Source organism: Spermophilus citellus (assembly GCF_964194105.1).
Source record: "Spermophilus citellus genome assembly, chromosome: 18".
Lineage (NCBI taxonomy): Eukaryota > Metazoa > Chordata > Mammalia > Rodentia > Sciuridae > Spermophilus > Spermophilus citellus.
In genome coordinates, this window is record NC_138200.1 from 10568624 (window position 1) to 10590681 (window position 22058).

At 53.5% G+C, this 22058-nt stretch overlaps 2 protein-coding genes across 5 annotated transcripts; both read right to left on the reverse strand.

The window, feature by feature from the left end:
- Window positions 1-198: 198 nt before the first annotated feature.
- VASP (vasodilator stimulated phosphoprotein) lies at window positions 199-13076 on the reverse strand. Of its 4 annotated transcripts, none has more exons than XM_081273473.1 (13): window positions 12800-13076; window positions 6205-6376; window positions 5958-6123; window positions 4811-4895; window positions 4038-4093; window positions 3689-3930; window positions 3477-3574; window positions 2802-2853; window positions 2604-2640; window positions 2362-2407; window positions 2119-2209; window positions 1040-1097; window positions 199-918 (listed from the first exon to the last, which is right to left on the reverse strand). In XM_081273473.1, the coding sequence occupies exons 1-13, from the start codon at window positions 12802-12804 to the stop codon at window positions 881-883; spliced, it is 1146 nt and encodes a 381-aa protein (XP_081129599.1). In that variant the 5' UTR covers window positions 12805-13076; the 3' UTR covers window positions 199-880. The 4 variants fall into 4 exon arrangements, with proteins under 4 accessions (XP_081129599.1, XP_081129600.1, XP_081129597.1 ...); XM_081273474.1 differs by having other exon boundaries at window positions 201-918; window positions 2604-2637; window positions 12800-13075; XM_081273471.1 differs by having other exon boundaries at window positions 202-918; window positions 3477-3577; window positions 12800-13075.
- A 3162-nt stretch (window positions 13077-16238) lies between these two features.
- Window positions 16239-21916, reverse strand: PPM1N (protein phosphatase, Mg2+/Mn2+ dependent 1N (putative)). The gene is made up of 6 exons (XM_081273486.1): window positions 21787-21916; window positions 20031-21507; window positions 19065-19182; window positions 18884-18989; window positions 18743-18803; window positions 16239-16846 (listed from the first exon to the last, which is right to left on the reverse strand). The coding sequence occupies exons 2-6, from the start codon at window positions 20937-20939 to the stop codon at window positions 16778-16780; spliced, it is 1263 nt and encodes a 420-aa protein (XP_081129612.1). The 5' UTR covers window positions 20940-21507; window positions 21787-21916; the 3' UTR covers window positions 16239-16777.
- Window positions 21917-22058: the final 142 nt, after the last annotated feature.

Here is a 22058-nt window from a genome sequence, read left to right on the forward strand (position 1 = left end):
GTGAGAAGGGACAGAGGGGGAGGGGCAGCACCTCATTCACCAAGATCACCAGAACCCCTCCTGTCACTCCAGAGATCTTCACACTTATAAAAACTGCAGATTTATTCCACAAGGGCCCATTCTCAAGAAGCTGGAGGTAAAGGGGGAGGTTCCTCCCTTCTCCCTCCCTTATTCCCCAGGGGGTAAAAATTGTCTGGACCCCAAAACCTATCCAAATAAAAAAACCAAAAAAACTGAGGTTTCAAAAAGTTACAGCATCTTAATTCCTCATAGAAAAGGGAAGGAGCTCCAGGGAAGGGGGGGTCCCTGGGGTGGGGGAGCACCCCAGTCTGGTGAGACACCCACCCTAAAATAGCTGCCCCAAATGGGCTAGCCTGGGGCTATAGCATTTAAAAACTCCCACACCCCATTTTATCAAAACCAAAAAGGAAAAAAAAATTTCCCTTTCCCCCCAAACCCAAATATATATATAATATATTTTTTTCCTTTAAAAAAAAAACAACAAAATGATTCAAAGGCATTAAGCATTAAAGTGAATCTAGAACAAGGGAATGTGAAATTCCCTCCTTCCTTCCCCCTTACTGTGGGGTTAATTGGTACATCCCCAACAGAGGAACCAGCCCCAAGGGGATGGCAGAGGGGAAGGACCAAAGGGAGCAAAGGGTGGGGGGCCTCCCCAGCTCATCAATCAGCAGCCAGTAAGGGTGTGGGCACGGTGCCAGGGAAGCCACACCCCCTTGGAATTTTCCAAGTGGGATCCGGAGGGGGAAGATGCATTCCTGTGTAATCTTCAGCCAATTCCATGTCAAGTAGAGGCAGGGAAAGCAGGGTGACAGGCCGGGTGTGCAGACAGAGAAACAGGTCATTTGGGTCCCTGTGGTCAGGGGGAACCCCGTTTCCTCAGCTCCTGGACAAAGGCTGGAAGGAAACAAGAGGCAGGGTCAGAGCCAGTCTCTTGGCTATCTCCGAGGGACACACCAGGACACATCGCCACTGCTGCAGGGTAAGTTAAAGTTCAAACAAAACCAAACCACCTCACCTTCAATTATCTCCTCTTTGACCTTCTGTAATTCCTTCCTCACCTCTTCCAGAAGCTCCTGAAAATAATGGGGCATAACCAATCAAGAGAGGGTCCTGGAACAAACAAATCCCCTCCTTTCTTTGTGACACTAACCTAGGAACATACTACCACCAAATGACAGTCCCTGCCACTTTTATTTTATTTTTTTCTTTTGTACCAGGGATTGAACCCAGGGGTGTTTAAACACTGAGCCACATCCCCAGCCCTTTTTAATATTTTATTTAGAGACAGGGTCTCACTGGGTTGCTTAGGACCTCATTAAGTTGCTGGGGCTGGCTTTGAACTTGCAATCCTCCTGCCTCAGCCTCCAGAGTTGCTGGGATTACAGGCATGCACCACCAGGCCTGACCCCAGCCCTTTTTGAGACAGGGTCTCATTAAATTACCCAGGCTAGCCTTGAACTTGTGATTCTCCTGCCTCAGCATCCTGAGCAGCTAAGATCATAGGCTTGCACTCAGCCAATTTCCCCTTTTCTTATTTGTTTATTTATTTGCACTGCTGAGGATGGGACTCAGGGCCCTGTGTGCTAGGTTAGTACTCTACTACTGAGCTACACTCCAGGACCCCTACCTACTTTTCAACTGGCTGAAGAGCCAGAGGAAACAGGTAGAGACCTACCTACCCCCACTTCCTGACATGGCTGCCAAGGTTATGGAATGACTGGGGTATTCTATAAGAGAATTCTAGATCCTTGGAGCCAAAAGAAAAGTACTGGAGAACATCCAGTACCAGGCCTGGCAAATGCATTTCTCTGTCCTGCCAATTTGGATTGATAGATGGCTGGAGTCTCTGGGCTCAGAGGACTCAGCAGGAATGTGTGCTGATAGATTTCCTAAGGTCTGTCACAGGCACTAGGAATGGGGTATGATGTCTGTGACACCCCTGACCCAATCCAGTCCCTCCACTTCTCAGCCTGGAGTTTCCAAGGTCTTCTCTAGAACAACATGCACATCAGTCGCAGGCTCTGGACATAGATCTCCATTCCTCTGGCCCCTGTCTAGCTTCCAGCCTCCACCCCAGCCTCCATCCCAAGTTACCTGCTTCACCTTCTCCAGGTCTGACTCTTCCCCAGAGCTGTGCGTAGAAGGCTGGGCCTCAGAAGCAGTGATGGAAGATGAGGACTTCATCCTGGAAAAGTTGGTGTGGTTTGGGACAGATAAGAGGCTCAAAGGAGGATCTGTCTCCCTTGCCTCCCATTCCAGGGGTTACATTGTGTTCCTCCCTATAAATTGGGCAAGTTCAACTATTTAGGGGGTGCAGCCCCAATGCCGATGGCCCACCTTGGCAAGGTTGTGCTGTTCTTCTCCCAGGGTCTCCGCACAGGTTCTGGGGATCAGGGAACAAATCAGATCAGGGACAAGGACTGCCCCCAATCTTTTCCCCTCAGCCTCAACAGCCCAAAGAAGCATTTTAGGAGACTACAATCCCCAGACTTATTCCCAGACTTTCCAAGAGGGTGCTTTGTGAGAACAGGGCATCCTGGGACTTGTAGTTTCTGTGGCTAGACAAGAGTTTCACTCACCACTCTGGGCTGGGACTCTGGCCTCTGGCTCCTCCTGCTGGTGGGAAATAAAAATATCATGAGGCAGCCCCTGTCACACCTCTGCTCATTTCCTCTTCCAGGTCCAAGGCCAGCCCAGCCCTAAGACACCCCCTCCCCAATGCCCCTACCCTCTTGGGCATCCTAAGGTGTACAGGGCAAGAATAGACCCTCACTCACACTGGCAGATTCTTCCTTGGGGGGTTTCTCCCCAACCTGTGTGGCTTTCCTTCTGCAGAAGGGAAAAGCAGGACAGATGCTTCAGTCCTACCTCAGCCACCCAACAACACTGCTTCCTGTTGGTCTAGAAATGTGGGCTCCTGGGTTTAGCATTCTGGATTCATGAAGGCTAAGGAAACTCTAGTTTTAGAAGTTAAAAGTATTGTTCTTCTAGGGCTTGGGCTGTCGCTCAGTGGTTGAGTGCTTGCCTCGCATGCGTGAGGCACTGGGTTCAATCCTCAGCACCACATTAAAAAAAAAAAAAAACAAATAAATAAAAACAAAGATATTGTGTCCATCTACAACTAAAAAAAAAAATGTTTAAAAAATATTGGTCTTCTAGAATTAGGGTGGTGAGCTCTCTGGTCCTCACATTTAGGAAATCATAAAATTCTAAAGGCAGGGACTCTCTCCTAGATGCTGAGGGGGTTTCCTGAGGTTCTCGAATCTAGGCTTTAGAACATTCTACCAGGTCATCAGCCACCTCAGGAGACTAAGTCTCCAGTATTAAACCCCAAACCTGGATGGAGGTCAAGGGGGAACTTTCACCCAAAGAAACAAAACAGGGATCAGAGTCACCCGCCTCGCCCCAAACTGCAGTCTTGAGGGGACTCAGAGGCTGGGGCTTGGGCTCACCTCCGGGCCAGCATGGCATTCATCTCCTCCATGAGCCCCCCACCTGTGCTTCGGGTGCTCTCAGCTTTGGCGGCCAAGGGCCCTCCTGAGGCCTCCTCCTGCTGGAGAAATCAGGAAGGACAGAGGTCTTGAAGGACGGGCCTCCGGGGACTCGGCCTCCTCCCATCACTCCAGCAGCACCCTGGCCGCCCCACCCTGCCTGCTGCCCTCACCTTGCTGACTTTCCTGAGTTTGGCTCCCGCAATGGCTGCAGCCAGGCCAGGGGCTCCAGCTCCCCCACCACTGGGGCCTTGTGCTGCAGGCAGAGGGGGTGCAGGGGGCGGGCCTCCCCCTGCACCATGTCCTGCAGCCGAGACCCCTGAAGGGGGCAGGCCTGGGGGTGGGGGAGGACCCGGAGGAGGGGGAGGTCCTGGAGGCGGGGGTGGTCCCCCCATGGGGGGAACAGGTGGGCCTCCTGAAAGAAAACAGAAAAGGAGGTACTGAGAGGAGCCTCATCATTGTCCAGACAGCCTGCCCCTTTCTCCAGGGGGGACCCCAACTCCCACAGCCCCTTGTAGTCACCTGCGTTGGAGACCCGGCGTTCCCGCTCCATATACTCAGGCTGGCTGGGCTGCTGCCTGTGGTGAGGGTGACAGGGCCAGCGTCAGTCAAGGCCCATCACCATCACTCGTGTGGCCACTGACCTCTGGCTCTGGTGAGGGTGCTCCTAATTCCCACCCAAGCCTTCCTTCCCCAGGGGCCCAAGAAAGGTAGGGTAGAGAATGGGGGGCAGGAGAGACGCCGAGACCAGGATGTGAGTTCTAGCCATTAAACTGCCACGTGCACCCGAATCGTAGAACGCCCTTTAACAACCAGATCCTGGGTCCTCGGAATCAGAAGCAGGGGGCCTAGAAGCTTTACAGTCTGAGTGTGAGTTTTCTGTCCGTTTTATTTTGTAGTACTAGGATCACACCACTCTACCAGGAGAAACAGTCTTAGACCTTTGTAGGTTTTTTGTTTGTTTTTGTACCAAGGATTGAACCCAGGGGCTCTTAACCACGGAGCCACATCCTCAGCCCATTTTTAAAAAACTTAATTTTGAGATAAGATCTCACTAAGTTGCTGAGGCTGGCCTGGAACTTGGGGTCCTCCTGCCTCAGCCTTCCTATTGCTGGGATTACAGGTGTGCACTACCACACCTGGCTGTGAGGAGTTTCCTGAACCCCAGGAGATGGGTTGTCTGCAAGCTGTTTACTTCTAGTCCCTTGGGAGTTGGGACTTTCTGGAAACTGAGAGTTGGAGAGGTCATGGGTTCTCCAGCAGAAGAAAGGTTCCCCACCCAGAGACCAGCCCACCTTTTCTGCTGCTCCACCTCCTCCGGGGAGGGGCCGTTCTGGATGGACCAGGCCGGTGGTGCTGGGGGTGCAGGAGGCCCACCTCCTGAAAGGTAAGAGTAGAAAGGGTCGTGAGTCCACCCTGGGAGTCTGCAGGGATCTGCCCTGGCCCTTAGTGCTGTCCCTTGGGTCACTCGGCAGTCCTGCCTAGAGTTGCACACTCCTCCTTGCTTGAGACCCTGACATTTGGAGTCCAGGTGTGGTACCCTAGGAAGAGGGCCAGTTCCAGCTTCCCTTGGCAGAGCTGCCCTGAGATAGATGATGTTGGGATACCCAAGAGACAGACAGGGAAGCTGCGGCCCAAGGGGGTCAACAGCCCCAAAGCTGTATAGTTTGGAATCTGCAGGAACAAGCTTGAATTCCAGTTGACCTGAGCATCTGGGCTCTTAAGCACAGCCAGGGCCGCATGGAGCCTGCCAGGACCTGGAAAGGCTGAGGGCTTCCTCCTCATCTGCCCCAGAGCTCTGACCCCCTCACGCATACACTGCTACTGCATTTGTCTGTGCGCCCCCAGACGAGCAGGCCCTTCGGCTCTAGCACTGCAGTTGCCCCACGAGGCAAGCCCTCTGCCACGGGGGATTTCCAGCCCTGCAGCAGCAGCTCCAGACCTGGGGTACCCAGCAGCCACCCGAAGCCTGCTGCTTCAAGCCCCATCTGGGGACCAGGAACTTGGGCTGGCCCAGCCCCCACACCAGAGCCTGCACTTGACCCAGATCCCCAGGCAACTCAGATGTGCACGAAAGTTTAAGAAATACCAACTGGAGGCTGCTTTGGTTTTGTTTCTGCAGGGCTGGAACCCAGGGCCTGCTACATGCCAAGCCAGCACTCCACTACCAGCTCCTCCTCAACCCCCACCTGGAGACCTTTAAAATATCAATGCCCCAAAACTACTAGACGACATAAAGCAGCAGGGTCACCTGGCGAAAAGGCTGGAGGGTGGAAATCTAGACATCTTGATCTGGGCATACTGAAGAAGGTGCGCTCAGGAGCCCACCAGATCCTCCCCATACGTTTGCACCAGAGCAACCAATAAGGCTCAGATGGTAAGGCAGCAGCCTTGGGCCCGCCCACTGGTCGTAGGTCCCACTGCCCCTGCTGCCCCGCTGACCTTCCAAGGCCTCCAGGGCGCTGGCCATGCCGGCAGCAAACTGCGCTGCGTCCTCCTTGCTGCCGAAGTTGAGGCCCCAGACCTGGCGGGCATCCCGCCACTGATGGAAGTTGGGGGTGGCCTGATTATACTTCACACCCCGGACGATGGCACAGTTGATGACCACCTGGCAGGAGGGGAAAGGAGGTGAGGGGCGGTGGGCTTAGGAGGGGCTCAGCCCGCAGAGAGAGGGACGAGGGAGCCACACCTGCTGGTCAGGCTGCATCTTGCGTCCGACAACCCGGAAGGAATTGGCCGTGGGGTTGTGGTAGATCTGCACACGGCTGAAAGTCTGGGGACCCGTGCCGGCAGGCAGCCACCGCTTGTTGCCATCGTCATAGAGCATCACCGTCGCCCGGCTCGAACAGATAACGGTCTCGCTGCCAGAGGTGGACAAAAAGGGAGAGGGGGTGGTCACCTTCTTCACCTGGGTCTCCCCAGAAGATCCGAAGGGAAAAAGAGCAAGAGGAAGAACAAGAGAGGGGGCGAGGCATCCTCCAGGAGGATGAGAGGCCAGGGACAGAGAGGGCAGATCAGAGAGGGGAAGACAAGTGAGGGGCTGGTACAGATGGGAGCTGAGGAAGGCAGAGTCAGGCTGGTAACACCGTGACAGACAGATAGGGCGTGGTGGGAAAGGAGGCGACCAGGCAGAGACAGAGATAAAGACAGAGGCAGGCAGACAGAGACAGAGATCAGAGAAGAGGGAGGGAGACGCAGGTGAGCTCGGAAGGCTGTGGCCCTTCCTGTCTCCAGCAGCCTGCAGGGACCCCTCCCTGCCTCTCAGGTCAGAGGAGGAAGCAGAGGCTCAAAGAGGGGAAGGGTGAGGGCTGCTGAGAGCTAGGCCCCTCTTCCCCCAGGTCACCTCGCTCTCACCAGCTCCCCAGGGCATCAATTGCCTCTTGAATGGCCCCAGGGCAGACACTTCCTGATTTGGGTCAGGCCCTCACTGGGTGGAGCTGGGGACAGCTACACAGCAGTAGCCCAGACAGACAACCCTGGCGCCACCCTCCCAGGGCTCACAGTCCAGTTCAGAGACAGACATCCCAGACGGTGACAACTCAGGGTCCCAGCCCAGGTCTGGGGCACTCAGAAGGAGCCCCTTGGGTCAGGCAGGGCTCCCAGAGTGTGGAACAGCTGGCTTGGTCTTAGTGGAGGGATCTGTCTGAGCCCAGACCTGACTTCCCAGGCCTGGGTTCAAAGCTCTGCTGAGGGCTGGCTACAGCTCAGGGCTCGCCTCCTGTGCACCAGGCCCTGTTCAATCCCCAGCACCACAGGAAAAAAAAAAAAAAAAAAGCTCTGATGAACCCTTTCCACCACATGATCACAGTGAGGGACGGTAGGGAACTAACTATCTTCTCTTCACAGCCCACCAACTGGAGAAATGCAGGTGGCCTCCTCCCGAGGTGGTGGGTGCGAGTAAGGAGTCTAGACACTTGAGCACCTGGCGACTGTCAGCACCATGTCTCGGGCACCCTGGGCAGGCCCGCTAGTGCCCTATACAGCTGCACCCCTCCAGCCCCCAGACTGGGAGGCTCAATCCCCTCCCCCAGCGAGGAAACTCAGACTCCCAGACGGGAAGTGACTTGGCCAAGGTCACACACAGACAGGGGAAGTGGGGGGGGGGAAGCACTGATCTCTACCCTACCCCACACCCACCGGTTTCTTTCCTGAAAAGAAGAAGTTGGTGGTCAGAGGTTTCCGGGGAGAGAAATTACGCCCACAAATGGGGGGGGGTGCTGGGGACTGACACCGAGGCTAAGCAAGCTGGTCTAGGGAAACCCTCTGTAGGCCCTGGGGGCTGAGCCCATGTCCCCACTGTACATAGCTGGCATCTCCTCCCCTCGGATCCTTCCGCTGGGTCAGAGCCCTGAGCTCTTCCCCAGAGCCACTGGTTTGTCCCCACTGCAGTTCCCCTGAGGACACTATTTCATCCTCACCTTGCAGATAAGACTGCTGATCAGGGGCCCAGAGAGGCTGAGTGACTGGGCCATTAGTGACACAGCCACATAGCTACTAAGCAGCAGAGAAATGAAACCTTTTTTCCTCCAGTGCTGGGGATGGAAACCAGAGCCTGACCCGCCAGGCAAGGGCTCCACCCCTGAGCCACAGCCCAGCCCCGGGTTGAGGATTCAATCCAGGCCACCTGGCTTCCAAGTCCACAGCCTTAACCACAGGGAAGCCTGGGCCCTACCAAGCACCAGGTGTCATTTGGACAAGCACAGCCTCGGGGCGCTGTTTCTGGCTCTGGTGCCTCTGGCAGGGCAGGGTTAAGGTCTTGCCCACACCTGCCACCCACACCCAGAACACTCTGGCCAGGTGCCCAAGAGCTGGAGTGCTGTCGCTGCCCCACCCTGGCTGCACTTTGCCCTCCCAGGTGGCCCTGCCCTGCTAAGGCTCTGGCCTGGCCAGAGAGCTAGGCACCTGCAGGGTGACCCTGGGCTGGTCCTGCCCTCCCGCGGGTTCTTAATGAACCCATGGTAGCTGAAGGATCCTGTTAAAACCCAAGGTGGATAGTGTCCCTGTCCTGGGATCTTTGGGGCCTAAGGGATCTGCCTCCCCCCCTCCCCCCCCCCAGCTCCCAGCCCTGCTTCCACACTGTCACACTGTTCCTTCAGGGTGTCCGGAAATCCAAGGCCTGGGCCTGGCCTGCACTCTCACCTCCTAGCTGTCACCTCTTGCGAAAAGCCCTCCCTAACTTCCTGGTCTGGAGAAGCTCTCCCCTCTCCTCCCCTCCAGCACTTTTCATAGCAGCTATCCCGTCCTCCCCAAATGTCAGGTCTACAAAGGCCAGGGGGGTTGTCCCTTCTGTTCACTATTCACAGAATAGTACCTAGCACTTAGCAAGGACTCAAGAGTTGTTAAATAAACACATCTGTAAAAAAAGGCCAACTCCTAATAATGACAGCTGATATTTATCAGCTAGCTTGTGTCCCAGACACCATTCCAGGTACTGGGACCCAATTTCTAGCTGGCACAGTTATACAACCTCAAGAAGTAGACTCTGCAGGCACAGAGAGGTGAAGACATTTGATGCAGGTCACACAGCAAGTAAGTAGAAGGGCTCATTTGAACCCAAATCCACCCAAGTTCTTCATTTAAAGATGAGGAAATAACTAGGATGAAGTTTTTAAAAAGCAATGTACAAAGTAGAGTGGATCAGAGGTTTCAGAAAAAAAAAATAAAAGGTGGGGAGGATATAAATATATCCACACACAGTGATATATGCAGAGGCTTCTCAAGAGACGAACTGTGAGTCAGTGAAGGAGAAGCAGATATTTCACACCTTTTACCCTTTTAGTTCTTTTTCTTTATTTTCATTTATTATGAACTGGAATTACCTGTAAAACCCTAATTCATAAGTTAAAACACACACACACACACACACAAATAAAAAAACAAACAAACAAACAAACTATAAACTAGGCAAAAGCTGGAGTGGAAAACCCCATAGTCAGAAAGTGGATTGTAGGGGTCAGACAGTTCCTGGGTGCTGGGGTCACACCCTGCTCTGAACATGAGAACTCCATAATTCCCCAGCAGAGGCCCCAGGCCTCCAAGACAGTCACCTCCTTGTAGTGTGGCCTCACCTCTGTGCCCCTCAGTTTCTAGCTCTGGGATAGCTGTAAGGATAAAAAGAGATGACACCAAGCCCTGAACTAGGACCTGAAAAGTGGCACACATTTGTATTTTGAGCTGAGAGTCCTAACAGGAGGGAGGAGGCTTCCCCTGCTGGAGGTAATACAGCGCATCAACCTTCCACACGCAATTCTTGCCCTTCCCTTCACTGCGCCCCTCTCTAGCATGCACCCCACAAAACTCGTGGTGCACACACACAGCCTTCCCCAACGCCGAGCTCTCTTTGAAGCAACCCCGGGTGGGGAACCCAGTGCAGGCTCTGGGAGCTTGTGTGGTTTCTCTGGTCCCTCCTTCCTAGTAGGCCTCAGTTTCCCAACTGAACAGGAGGGTAAAGTTTCTGTGTGGATTTCTTTTTGATTACCTGAATGATCTTAAGTTCATGTGTGCATTTTGCTTTGTTTTTACAGTAAAAGCATGTTATTTTATAATTTTTAAAAAACTACAGGTTTTATTTCCCTCTCTTTTTCTTCAGTACTGGGCTCTGAACCCAGGAGCAGCTGGCCAGGGCTACATCCCCCATCCTTTTACATTTTTATTTTGAGACAGGGGCTTGCTAGGTTGCTGAGGCTGGCCTTGAACTTGCAGTCCTCCTACCTCATCCTCCTGTGTGGCAGGGACTGTGGGCCTGCTCCACTGTACCTAGCTTCCTTTTTCTTTCATAGCACAATAGAGACAGTCCTGGGTTCAAGCTCAATATTGGCCACTTTCCAACTATCTGACTTTAATTGGCAATTTGCTTAACTACTCTGTGTCTCAATTTTCCCCATCTTGTAAACTGAAGGTTGAGACAGGGCACAGGGCTGTCACTGTCTTGATCTTAAAATCATCATGAGGGCTAAATTGAATCAGATGCCTTGTACAGTGCCTGTCATGAAGTAGAGGTCTGACTAAATGATCTCATCACTTTTTAAAAAAATAAAACAAGAACAATAACTTCTATTATTGTAAGAGGAAAGAAAGAAACCAAATTCTTCCAAATTGTCCCTTCTGCTGGGGTTCCCTGCTTTCCCAGAAGCCCAGCTCCCAGATGCAGACACTCAACAAATATTTGTCAAATTGTGAGAAAAAGAAGTATATCTTGTAATTTTCCATCTTAACATCCTCTCTTCCAACTGCCCCAGGACTGTCCCCAGTCAAACCATCCAGAAATCAGCCCACTCCAGCCTCCTCCCCTCGCTGAAAACTGCCTAAGAATTCCTGAGGATCTGCGCCAGGCCTCTCTTATTTTGAGCCTCAGTTTCCCCACCTGGGAATAGGGGCATGGGTCATTTTGAATCCTAGCTGTCCTTGGAGAAGGAGCACTGCCCAGGAAGTTCTGTGTGACCACCAGCAAGGGAGACCCCTCAGAAGGTGGGAGGAACACTGGTGGGACAAGCACCCTCAATTTCTGCCCACCCCGCGGAGTCGGGAGGTTCGGCCTCCTCGGCCAAGGGAGAGGGGGCCCTGTGGAGGGCCAGGGCCTCCGGGCTGGGGGGAGGGCAGGAGGCCGGCCCAGACACTGCTCCTGCCCTTTTACGGTCTCGCAGTGAGTGAGGCAGCACTAACTCGGACATCCGCCATCCGCCTTCCACCGTGCCTGGGACCGGAAACGGGCGGGGCTGGGGGCGGTGGGAGAGAAGAGTCCCCCGGGAGAGAGTGAAGGAAGAGGGCCTGTCTCCTGCAAACTGCCCCTCTCGGGATGTTGCTCTACTGGCGAAAGGCTATGCAGGGAGGTGGAGGGTGCTGAGGGTGTCGCCTTGCTCCAGATCTTCCAACAATCCCTTTCACTACAGAATCCCCTGCCCCACAGCAGGGGGGGTTCTGTAAGGATTCTAAAAAGGAATGTCACCCTGATGTCAGAGGGTAGGGGTGTGGGGAATAAGGAGGAAATGGAGGATGTGGGCATCAGGGGTTAATCTCAGCTGTCCCCAGGGGCCTCCCCCTCAGGCCGGGGGGCTTTGGTGCAGGAAGTCCCAGAGAGAGTGGAGGAAGGGAGATAGTATTGTCAGACTCTGGCCCCAAGGGAGAGATTATGGGGGGGTTATGGGAGGGAAGAAGAGGGGCCCCAAGGTCAGCACTGGCCCCGCCCTCAGGTGAGCCCAGGAGTTTGGGGGAGGCCCGGGTAATACAAAATCCAAAGTGCCTTGGGGCCCCTCACCCCAGGATTATATTACTGGGAAGAGAGCTGGAACTATCTGGTAAGCCTGGGTCCCTGGGGGAGAAGGCTGTGACCTTGAAGCCTCCTAGTGCCCCCTCCTCCAATCCCAAGGCTCAGAAGGCTGGCGGGGGGCAGTGAGCCCAGGGGGAGGGGCTGTGGTGCCCAAAGCAGCCGGCCCCGCGCTCTGGCCCGCCCGCCACACCAGCTGTCTCGACAGGTGAGTCAGGAAGACAAAGGCCCCCCTCCCCCAGCTGCCGCGCCCCCTCTCTCCCCAGGGCCCGCAGGTGGGGGTGAGGGCCGCCCTTCTGGCCCCGGGCCGGGGAGCCGCCCTCGGCGAGGAGCGCTTGCTCGGTCCTAGGCACGGCTGGTTTGAGGCAGATCATAGATGAGGAGCGACAGGGGAGGGGAGTCCCAACCAGACCCTCGGGGCTGCGCTTGGTCCGTGGGTTATGGGTCAGTCCACAAACACCCTCCAACAGGAAGATTTAGGTGTCCCCCAAATTTAGGGGATCCAGAAGTAGCCCCGAAGTTAAGGAGCGCGATCCCACTCGGGGAGACTTTCCAGCGCTTCAAAAGCGGGGACCCTGCAAATCCTGGGTCTGCAAATCCAACAACCCTGCTTCTCGGTTGTCTTTCTAGGTCCCAGGGTCTCCCAACCCGACCCCCCACAATCCCTCCAGACCTCGATTTGAGGATTCGGGAAGGTGTGACCTCAGTTTAAATTCTAGCATCCCTGCGAGCAAGATCTGCCAACTTGGAGGTGCTCTGAAAAAAGTCTTGAAAATTAGGGAGTCCTCGGGGCTCCCCCAAATCTGAGGACTCTCAGAAGGACCTCATCGGCACCGCCCTGAGCCTTAGGAGTCATGGAAAGGTGGTTGATAATGATAGTCCCTCTAAGGGGTCTTGGCCCAAAGCTGAGGCTCCCAAAGCCCTGTCCCCAAATTCCAGCGGGGCGACTGGGGGAGGGGGACAAAGGCGGGGCGGGGAGGCTGTGCGGCGGGGAAGGGTCCCGAGGCAGTTCCGGGCTCACCTCATGGTTGCTTGGCGGGCGGGCGGCGCGCCCACGGGCTGGCTGCTCCCGGGGCGCCCCTGGCACGAGCTTCTGGGGTTGGGGCTGGCTCCAGGTTCTGCTCAGTCGCCCCCAGGGTCCCGCCCCATAGAGTCCGGCTTCCTGGGGGAACGTGGATCGGGCCGCGGCGGATCCTCGGGCTCCTCTTCCCGCCGATAGTTTGATGGGGGGGTCCCAGCGACGGAAAGGGGGTGCGGCGCTGCCTCCCGGCGCGCCCCCTCGGCCGGCGGCGGCTACAACGTTACTCTTACTACTGTACTTCTCTTCGCTACATTTCGTTCCAAAATTCCACTCCCCGCACCCACAATTCCCTGCGCCTTAAAGGGGCCGCGGAAACCACTAGGCGGGGGATGGAGGGCGCTTAAAAGGGCAACGCGGAACTCTCGACTTCCGCAATTTCCCTTTCCCCATCGTTATTGCACAGGGTTTGCTCCCCGGGCCTTTCGCCCAAGTTGGGGGACAAGCTTGGTGTGGGAGAAGGGAGCCTTCCTTGACTTCGAGTCCTCTCACTGGGACTTCTCGGGGGGGAATCTCGGCGGAGCCAGTTTCTCCCGTCCCACTCTCCCCGCGACTTCTTCATTTCTTAATGTTATGCTCAATTTTCGGAGGCAAGGAAGATCCTCTGGTTAGGGAAGGGGTCTGTTCAATTTTCTCCCTTAGAGCCCACTTTTGGAGTCCCCTGCCCCTCCAAGCTTCTCAGTCAGTTTCTGAGGGGTGACTAAGGGATGAGGCCCCTCGCCCGCCCAGGAGGGTGTCGGCTGGCAAGGCCCCCGCCTCATTGCCCCCCGCCCGCCCAGGGAAGGTGAGAGGAAGTGGGCCGAGGGGGCGCGGCCGGCCGCTGACTCACCGCCGCAGGGTCGGGGGTGGGGTGGGGTGGGGGCGGGGGTAAAGGTGGGGATCGGCGGGGAGTGCGGAGGATGGGGGCGCTGCGCTGGCCCGGGTTCGGGATGGGACGCTAGGTTCCGTGTGGAGAAAGACACCCTCGCCACACGCCCCGTTATGACTTAGTTTCGCCCACGGAGGACAAGCAGGATCATCCCAGCGACCGGGTGGGCACGGGGGCGAAGAAACCCTCCTAGGGGCCGACTCCCGGGAGCCCCCTCCTCTCGGCGCAGCCTTGGCATGAGCCCACACTCCCTCCAGGGTGTCCGCAGCAGGCCCCGCCCCTAATGACATCACGGGAGGCCACGCCCCTCCAGTAGAGCGCCACCTGGGCTGGATGAGGTGCTCTAGCCCTGGAGAACCACTGCTTCCCCTTTTACAAATCAGTAAACTGAGACTTGGAGACAAAGAATGAATCTGGCCCATGGGCCTCTTGCCTGAGTCCCCGGAACCCCGAAAGCCAAGGTATGGGTTAAAACCAATTCTCTGGGCCCAGTTGAAGAAGTGCACTCCTGTTTCTGGACGCTCTCCTGCCTCCTTTCCCTTGGGGAACACCTCATCTTTCTAGGTCAAGCTCTGTTATTAATTCTTCTCCACAGAACCCCTAGCCCTCTCCCTTCCCTGCCGAACTCTAGGAGACCTTGACCCTGTACCCCTAGGTTATGACTGTATTTCCTCTAGTCTGAGTTCTCTGGCGGCAAGCGCGGGCTTGATCCGTTTTGGCGCCTCACCCAATCCAGCCAGGCCCAGAATAGCAGCTCAACATTTATCCAACTGAATGAGAACCCCTGTTCTGTGTGGCCTTGGCCAAGTCCTTTCTCCTCTGGGTCTCAGCTTTCACATCTATGCAATGGGAGGGCTGCTACTTCCAAGTGCCACCTGCACTATAATAGGAATCAGCACTTTAAAGTTCAAATAGTAAACACTTGAGGCATATTAGACAAAGGTCTGGTTCACATATTTTTTTCCTTTTTTTTTATGGTGCTGGCGACAGAAAGAGGGGCTTCTAAAATGCTAGGCAAGTGTTGGATTACACCCCATCCCCAATATCTTTTTTTTTTTTTAACAAAATAAAACTTTGGAATTTCCTTTCTTTTAAAAACGTAAAAAGCATTCTTAGCTCTAATGCTGTGCCAAACAGATAGCAAGACCCCTAGAGAACTCCTGGATGTGTACATGAGGAGTCTGATAGAGAATCTTTTGTCATCAGTGATTTGAGAGGAAGAAATTAGAAGCAGAATAAATGACCATTGAGAAGACAGGATAATGAAACCCTCCCATGTCTCTTGTTTGAGGTGCTAGGCAGCAGCTTAAAAGAATGAGGCGTGTAAATGACTTGGTGAAATCTTAATGTCACTGAGTGAATTAAGTGAGTTGCTGAATGACATATAGGGAAGGGAAAATTAAGAACACCTAAGGTGACATATACATATTTGTACCTGCTGGGTAAAGGGTCCTGAAAACTTTACTCCAAACTCATTGCCATGGTTACTGATGGAATGGAGGGTGACACTGTAAAGAGTCCTATGGTCACAGAGGCCTGAAACCTCATCTAGAAAATGGCAATTCAGCCCTGCTCCTAGGCCTTCACACTGGCTGTTCCCTCTGCTGTGGGACACTCTTCTTCACATGGCTGGTTCCTGTGTCAAGTCTCTGCTCAGCTGTCCCCTCCTCAGAGACTTTACCTGCCTTGTTGAAGCAGCTACCCCGGCTGGAAAATTGAATGGCTGAAGGATGAGGGGATGGAGAAAGCCTTTTCACTTCACCTTTGAACTTGAAACTAGGTGAATTTATTACCCATTCAAAACTAAAATAATCGGCCAGGCATGGCAGTGCACACCCATATCCCAGCAGCTCAGGAGGCTGAGGCAGGAGGATTGTAAGTTCAAAGCCAGATTCAGCAACTGAGTGAAGCCCTAAGCAACTTAGCAAGACCCTGTCTCAAAATTTAAAAAAATAAAAAGCCTGGGGATGTGGCTCAGTGGCTAAGTACCCTTGGGTTCTATCCCTGGTACCTCCTCCAATCTAAATGAATTAAATTAAAATTTAAAAAGTAAAATAAAGGGCTGGGGATGTGGCTCAAGCGGTAGCACGCTCGCCTGGAATGCGTGCGGCCCGGGTTCGATCCTCAGCACCACATACCAACAAAGATGTTGTGTCCGCCGAGAACTAAAAAAATAAATAAATAAATAAATAATAAATAAACTGTTAAAAAAAAAAAAGTAAAATAAAGTCTGACCAAGCTGGCACACACCTGTAACCCCAGTGACTGGGCAGGCTGATGCTGGGAGACTGCAAGTCTGAGGCCAGCCTCAGCAATTTAGGGAGACCCTCTTTCAAAATAAAATAATAATAATAAAGACTGAGGATGTAGTTCAGTGATAAAGCACTGCTGAGTTCAGTCCCCAGTACCAAAAATAAATAAATAAATAAAATTTAAAAATCAAAATGGCTCCTCTCATCATTTTCTTATCATGTCTTGTTTTATTTTCCCTATGACACTTGTCGGTGTCTGAGATGACCTTATCTATTGGTTCCCTTGTTTTCTGTCTCCCCAAGTTTGGAGGTGAGCTTCATGAGCGCAAGGGTCTTGGTGACTGGCCTGGTTCATAACTGTGAACATGTCCTGGAACACAGCAGGTGTCCTCTACATATTTGCTGATAGGCAAATAATTTTTTTAATATGAAAATGATCTGGAATTACTAATGTAATTAAAATTTAGTGATTGAAACTATCCATCTCCCCTCAAAAACAGATGGAAAATAGGATGGAAAAAGAAGGTCATTGAACCTGGTGATCTCTTAGGATCTGTTCAGCTCTAAGTATTTCAAACATTTGGTTTTGGGTTATTTTTGGTCTAGAAGGTGGTGGAATTTCCCCTCATAAGTCAGTCTCTTCTGTGAGGGAGAAGTAGGAGAAGGGGAAATAAGTATTCTGGAGTTCCTCCATCAGCTTGCTTCCTTCCGCTGGTTCACATAGCTGGGGAAGGGGCAGTTTTTTTTCTGAGTTCTGATGGGGTCCCAGTTGAGCTGAGGGTCCCCAAAGGTCAACTGCTGTCAGGCCTCCAGGTTCAAGGCAGAGTTCAAATGGGTACTGCTGGGCTTCCCAGCCCCATCCTGCCCCTTCTGCAACACAAAGTGTGGGAGCAGGTAAATATCAATGCCATGCTGCTTCTCAGCATTTACTGTCTTCTGGAAATACCCACCCTATTTTCTTGTGAGGGTCCATCTCCACCCCACCCCAGCCCCAAACTGGGGATCAAACCCAGGGCCTTGCACAAACTGGGCAAGTGCTCTAACTCAATCCATCAGGTTTAAGTGGAGTGGACCCCAACCCCAACTTCAGCTTATGACCCCAGTCTTGCCAATTGGAGACACCATGACTGGTCAGGCTGTGACCCAGTGTGGACAAGAGAACTAGTCTTGGGACCAGCTACAACTATAGGGGAATTGGCAAGTTCTCTCCACTGGGGACAGTTAGGACAGTGGCATCTGAGCCTGGAACTGCCACTCTCTGCTACCTCACGAGGTGACCCGGCATGGGAATGAAGCCAGTTCTGAGAAAATAAAATGAAGAGATGGTTCCTAATGACTTCATCTGACAACTGAAAGCAGCCATGCCTGAAGCCCCTGAACTCTTCAATTACATGGCCCAATAAATTCCCCGCTCTGGTTTCCCAGGGTGAATTGGGTTTCTGTCACTCACAACTCAAAGAATCTTGGCAAATACCTCCTCCTGCTGCTGCTGAAAAATTATCAACAACCATTGCTCATTCTCATAATAATAACCAAACTCCCTTCTCTGCCATGCCCTGGGGCAATCCCCCCTCAGATTTCCTCCCTTGATCCCCACCCCAAGCCTTAGTCCAATCCCCATGTCTCCAAATTCTCAGCTATCCGGGCAAGACCTGGGCCATCCTTAGATAACTTGGTGGTGTCTGAAGAGCATTTAAGCCTTGAAATTGGTCATTAGTATTCCCTGAAATTTCTGCCTTATTCCTGGAGGGAGAAGGTGGTGCTTAGGTTGATGGGGCTTTACAAGCACCACAGGAGCTACATTTCTTGGCAGGGAATCAGAGCTCTTCTCTGCATGCGCATCCCCCATTTACCCCCCTTCAGGGCCAGGAGTGAGCATGTGTTAATGTATCAGGCAAGTTCCTGCCCTCATTGGCTTCAGAATGCCCATCACCGCTGGGCGCAGTGGTGCACACCTATAATCCCAGTGATTCGGGAGGCTGACTCAGGAGGTTCACAAGTTCAAAGCCAGCTGCAGCAACTTAGAGAGTCCCTGTCCCAAATTAATAGAAAGGGCTGGGGATGTAGCTCATTGGTAAAGTGTCCCTGGGTGAAATCCCTAGTTCCAGCCAGGCATGGTGGGGCACATTTATAATCCCAATGGCTCAGGAGGCGGAGGCAGGGGGATCGTGAGTTCAAAGCCAGCCTCAGCAACTTAGTGAGGCCCTAAACAACTCAGGGAGACCTTGTCTTTAAATAAAATATTTAAAAAGGGCTAGGGGGCTGGGGATGTGGCTCAAGCGGTAGTGCGCTCGCCTGGCATGCGTGCGCCCGGGTTCGATCCTCAGCACCACATACCAACAAAGATGTTGTGTCGGCCGAGAACTAAAAAAATAAATAAATAAATATTAAAAATTCTCTCTCTCTCTCTCTCCTCTCTCACTCTCTCTTAAAAAAGGGGGGGGCTAGGAATATGACTCAGTAGTTAAGTGCCTCTGGGTTTAATTCTTGGTAAAAAAAAAAAAAAACCCCAAACCAAAAAACCCTAGTACCTCCCCCAACAAAACAGCAACATCACTCAGACAGACAGACAGACAGACACACACACACACACAGATTCCCCATCACTAGGAAGTTTATGTGTTCCTGGATTATGTGTCCCCAATAAAAACCTTTAAGAACACAGGCTGGGGGTGTAGCAGAGTGGTAGAGTGCTTGCCTAGTATGCAGAAGGCCTTGAGTTCAAGCCCCAGCATAATATAAATAAACAACCCAGAGGGTCCTTACCTCCCAACATTCTTCTGAGGCCTGGAAGAGCTGAGAATAAGCTTCAGCAATGACTGCAGCCCTGAAGAGCAGAGGGAGGCTCTCAGGAGATCCTCCTCTGATGACCCCTCCCCAACCCCACCCCACCCCACCACAACTCACTTGCAGTGCAGTCCTCCCCCAGGAGGCAAATCCAGGATGTCCTCCCAGGCCAGAGTCCTGAAAACTGTGTTCAGACTGGGGTGCTCCTGAGCAGAGGCACACAGCTCTGAGAAGAGCTAAGGGTTATGGAGAGCCCCTGCTTGCCAATGCCCCTCCCATGGGGCGCTGGGTGCCTGCTCACCAGCTACTCTGCGGCCCAGGGCTGTATCCAGCGCATGCTCCCTCCTGATGGCCTCCTCACAAGCCCTGGGAGCCCCTGGGAAGCAAACCACGATGCAGGTCATGTTGTCCAGGCTGCCCTGGATAAAGTGGAGAAAAGGACACCGGTAGCATAGGGTTGAAGGCTACTGTGCAGAGTTTCAAGTCTTTAGAAGTATACCAACAACCCCAAAGTTGAAGTCCTCCGCAGTCTAGTTATGCCTATGCCTCTCAAGTCTCACCCATCTGCCAGTCAAAACCAAGCCTTCTCCCACTTACACCAATCTCTCCCTGTCCTAGCCCCACCCTACTAAAAGAGAACCACACCTTTTATATGAAGTTCTTCAATCTTTTTTTCTTAATATTCATTTTTTTAGTTTTAGGTGGACACAATATCTTATTTTATTCTTATGTGGTGCTGAAAATCGAACCCAGTGCCTCATGCATGCTAGGTGAGCATGCTACCACTTGAGCCACATCCCCAGCCCCACGTGATTCTTAACTCCCTCCCACTTACTTGTCTAGCACTACTCTCCCTTTGTGCCGTTTTTTTGTTGTTTGTTTGTTTTTGTTGTTGTATTGGTACTGGGGATTAGAGGCGCCTAACCACTGAGCCACATCCCCAACCCTTTTTATTTTTTATTTAGAGACAGGGCTCAGTTGCTTAGGGCTGGATAAATTGCCCAGTCTGGCTTGGAACTTGTGATCCTTCTGCCTCAACTTCCTAAGCATCTGGGATTACAGGTTTGTGCCACCATCCCCGGCTCCCTTTGTATCTTAAACCATACCACAGGCTCTCCCCTCTCCGTATTTTGGCCCTGCGCATTCCAGCATACACACCCTCTAGTTGTTCCCCAACCCCTGGTCTATTAAAATCCCTTCTCCCACAAATGCTGCAGATCTCCCCCATGTCCCAAGCCTCAGTGATACTATGCCCTGCCCCCAGGACCTTGCACAGACACGTGTCCAACAGCTGCGCGCAGAGAAGCTCTGGGGCCAGGTCCAAACGGAGGCGCGATGCCACCAGTCCCACCAGGGCAGCACCAGACGTAACGTCCCACACGCCGTCAGAGGCCAGGAGCACGAATTCGTCCTCAGTCTGGCGTTCCAGGGCAGCCACTTCAGGCTCCGCGGAAATTAGCTGCAGTTCGGGGGGCCTCCCCGGAGCCGCTTTGTAAGCAAAATCGCCTAGTGCTCTAGACACTGCCAGAGAGCCCTCGACGCGACGGCGACGGATGGTGCCGCCCGCGTTGTAGATGCGCTCGCGTTCCCGCGGCCGGAGGGGCCGGTGGTCTTGGGTGCTGAAAGCCACGGCGCCGGCGCGGCTCAACACCGCGCGCGAGTCACCGTAGTGCGCCATGTATAGAAAGCGCGGGGAGACCAGCAACACGACCGCAGTGGAGCCGCCGGGTTCGCCACGGGGCCAGAGCGAGCGGAGCCGCTCGTCGGCGTTCAAGAAGGCTCGGCGCAGCGCCTGGCTCACGCCCTCGGGTTCGCTAGGCGCTGGGCCTAGCTCCTCGAGCACGTGGCCTGGCAGGTGGCGCGCGCCGAAGCGGGCAACTCGCGCCCCTCCGTGGCCGTCGAGGATAGCAAAGAAAGCCCAGCCAGGCGGCAGCCCAGGTAAGGAGAGCCAAGCGCAGTGCGCGTCCTCCATGTGCGTTCGCCAACCCTGCGCTGCGCTGGCTCCGAGGCGCAGGCCGGACGATGCTGCCACACCCCCGTGTGGCCTCTGGGAGCATCGCGGCGCAGCCAGGAGAGACTGAGGCCCTTGGGCTCCAGCTTCCTCTTCCTTCTCTGCCTCTTCATCCTTGCGAGCCGGCCAGAGGAGACACTCCAGCAGACCTGCAAGGGCCGCCATCTCTTATCAGGAAGGCTTCACCCTCAGCACCTGACACGCCCCCCCCTCAACACACTGTTAATCCCTCGCTGTGAGATTTTAAACCAAGTAAATCTCTTTCCTACCCCTTGACCTGCACCCAAGCCGGATCACTAAAAGAAATTCCATTCCTGGGACTACTTTCTCCCGCACCTCCAAAGTGGGGTTTGGGCTCTAGATCCGAAAAAAAAATGATAGCAGCACACTATTACACAGCACCTGCCATATTCGTTACACTATTATACGTCAAGAAGAGGAAACTGAATCAGAAAATGTTCATCGGTGTCACAGAGAAATTAGCTCTAGAATCTGTGTTTTCGTGGGCTTCAAATCCCAGCCCGGTTCAATCCAAGCTCCGCCCACCTCAGTGGTCCCGCCTCCAGCAAAACCTTTAAGTACATTATTTTACGGACTGCTTCCCTTCTGGACCCTTTTCCAGGGGTCCAGTTGCTTTAACTTCCAGGTCCTGCCATCAATTCAAGCCCACAGCCTGAGTCTTCCAATTTTCGCAGTCCTGTCCCAAGACCTGTGCACAGTTCAATCCCCAGTACTGGAAGAAAAAAAGAGAGAGAGAGAAATTAATTTTCGCAGTCCTGGCATCGCCTCTAGCTCCTCAACTTCAGCCCACCCCTAAATTCCCGCTGGTCGAAACTGGCCCCTTCTCTCCAGGTTATGGCCACTCTCTGGTGCCTAGTCCTTCTAGGCCACGCCTCTAGCTGTGACCCCGCCCAATCTTTTGAATAATCCTACAGGCTTGTGAGCTCCACCCGTTGCCTCGAAAGTTTCAGAGTACTTTCTTCCCGCCCTCTTTCTCATTCCCTCTGCAAACCTAGGTTCGGAGCATATCTCCGAGCGCTAGATTCTTTCTTCCCACTCTTCAGTGCCACCTCTAGACCCGCTCCAACCAACTCTGGGATCCACGCCCCGTCCTTTTCGCTTGCGCATTCTTTCGGGCCCCTCACCCTATCCCAGGATCTGTCCTCTTCCCCCGAAGGCTGAGCCCACTTCCACATAGACCCCGCCCCTTAGGCCTGCCATCTAACCTCCTAAGCCCGCCCCTCTAGTAAAAAGGCCTCGCCCTCTCCCGCGTTCGTCGGTGTC

What these genes read in the sequence shown, in the direction of transcription:
- PPM1N (XM_081273486.1), bottom strand. Translation starts at nt 20,939, where the DNA reads ATGGCGGCCCTTGCAGGTCTGCTGGAGTGTCTCCTCTGGCCGGCTCGC. An exon ending in CCTGGGCCGCAGAGTAGCTG is followed by an intron (nt 18,990 to 19,064) that starts GTGAGCAGGCAC and finishes AGCTCTTCTCAG; the next exon opens with AGCTGTGTGCCTCTGCTCAG. An exon ending in GGGGGAGGACTGCACTGCAA is followed by an intron (nt 18,804 to 18,883) that starts GTGAGTTGTGGT and finishes TCTGCTCTTCAG; the next exon opens with GGCTGCAGTCATTGCTGAAG.
- VASP (XM_081273471.1), bottom strand. An exon ending in AATGCCATGCTGGCCCGGAG is followed by an intron (nt 2,854 to 3,476) that starts GTGAGCCCAAGC and finishes TCCCTTCTGCAG; the next exon opens with AAGGAAAGCCACACAGGTTG. An exon ending in ACCTGGAGAAGGTGAAGCAG is followed by an intron (nt 1,098 to 2,118) that starts GTAACTTGGGAT and finishes CATTATTTTCAG; the next exon opens with GAGCTTCTGGAAGAGGTGAG.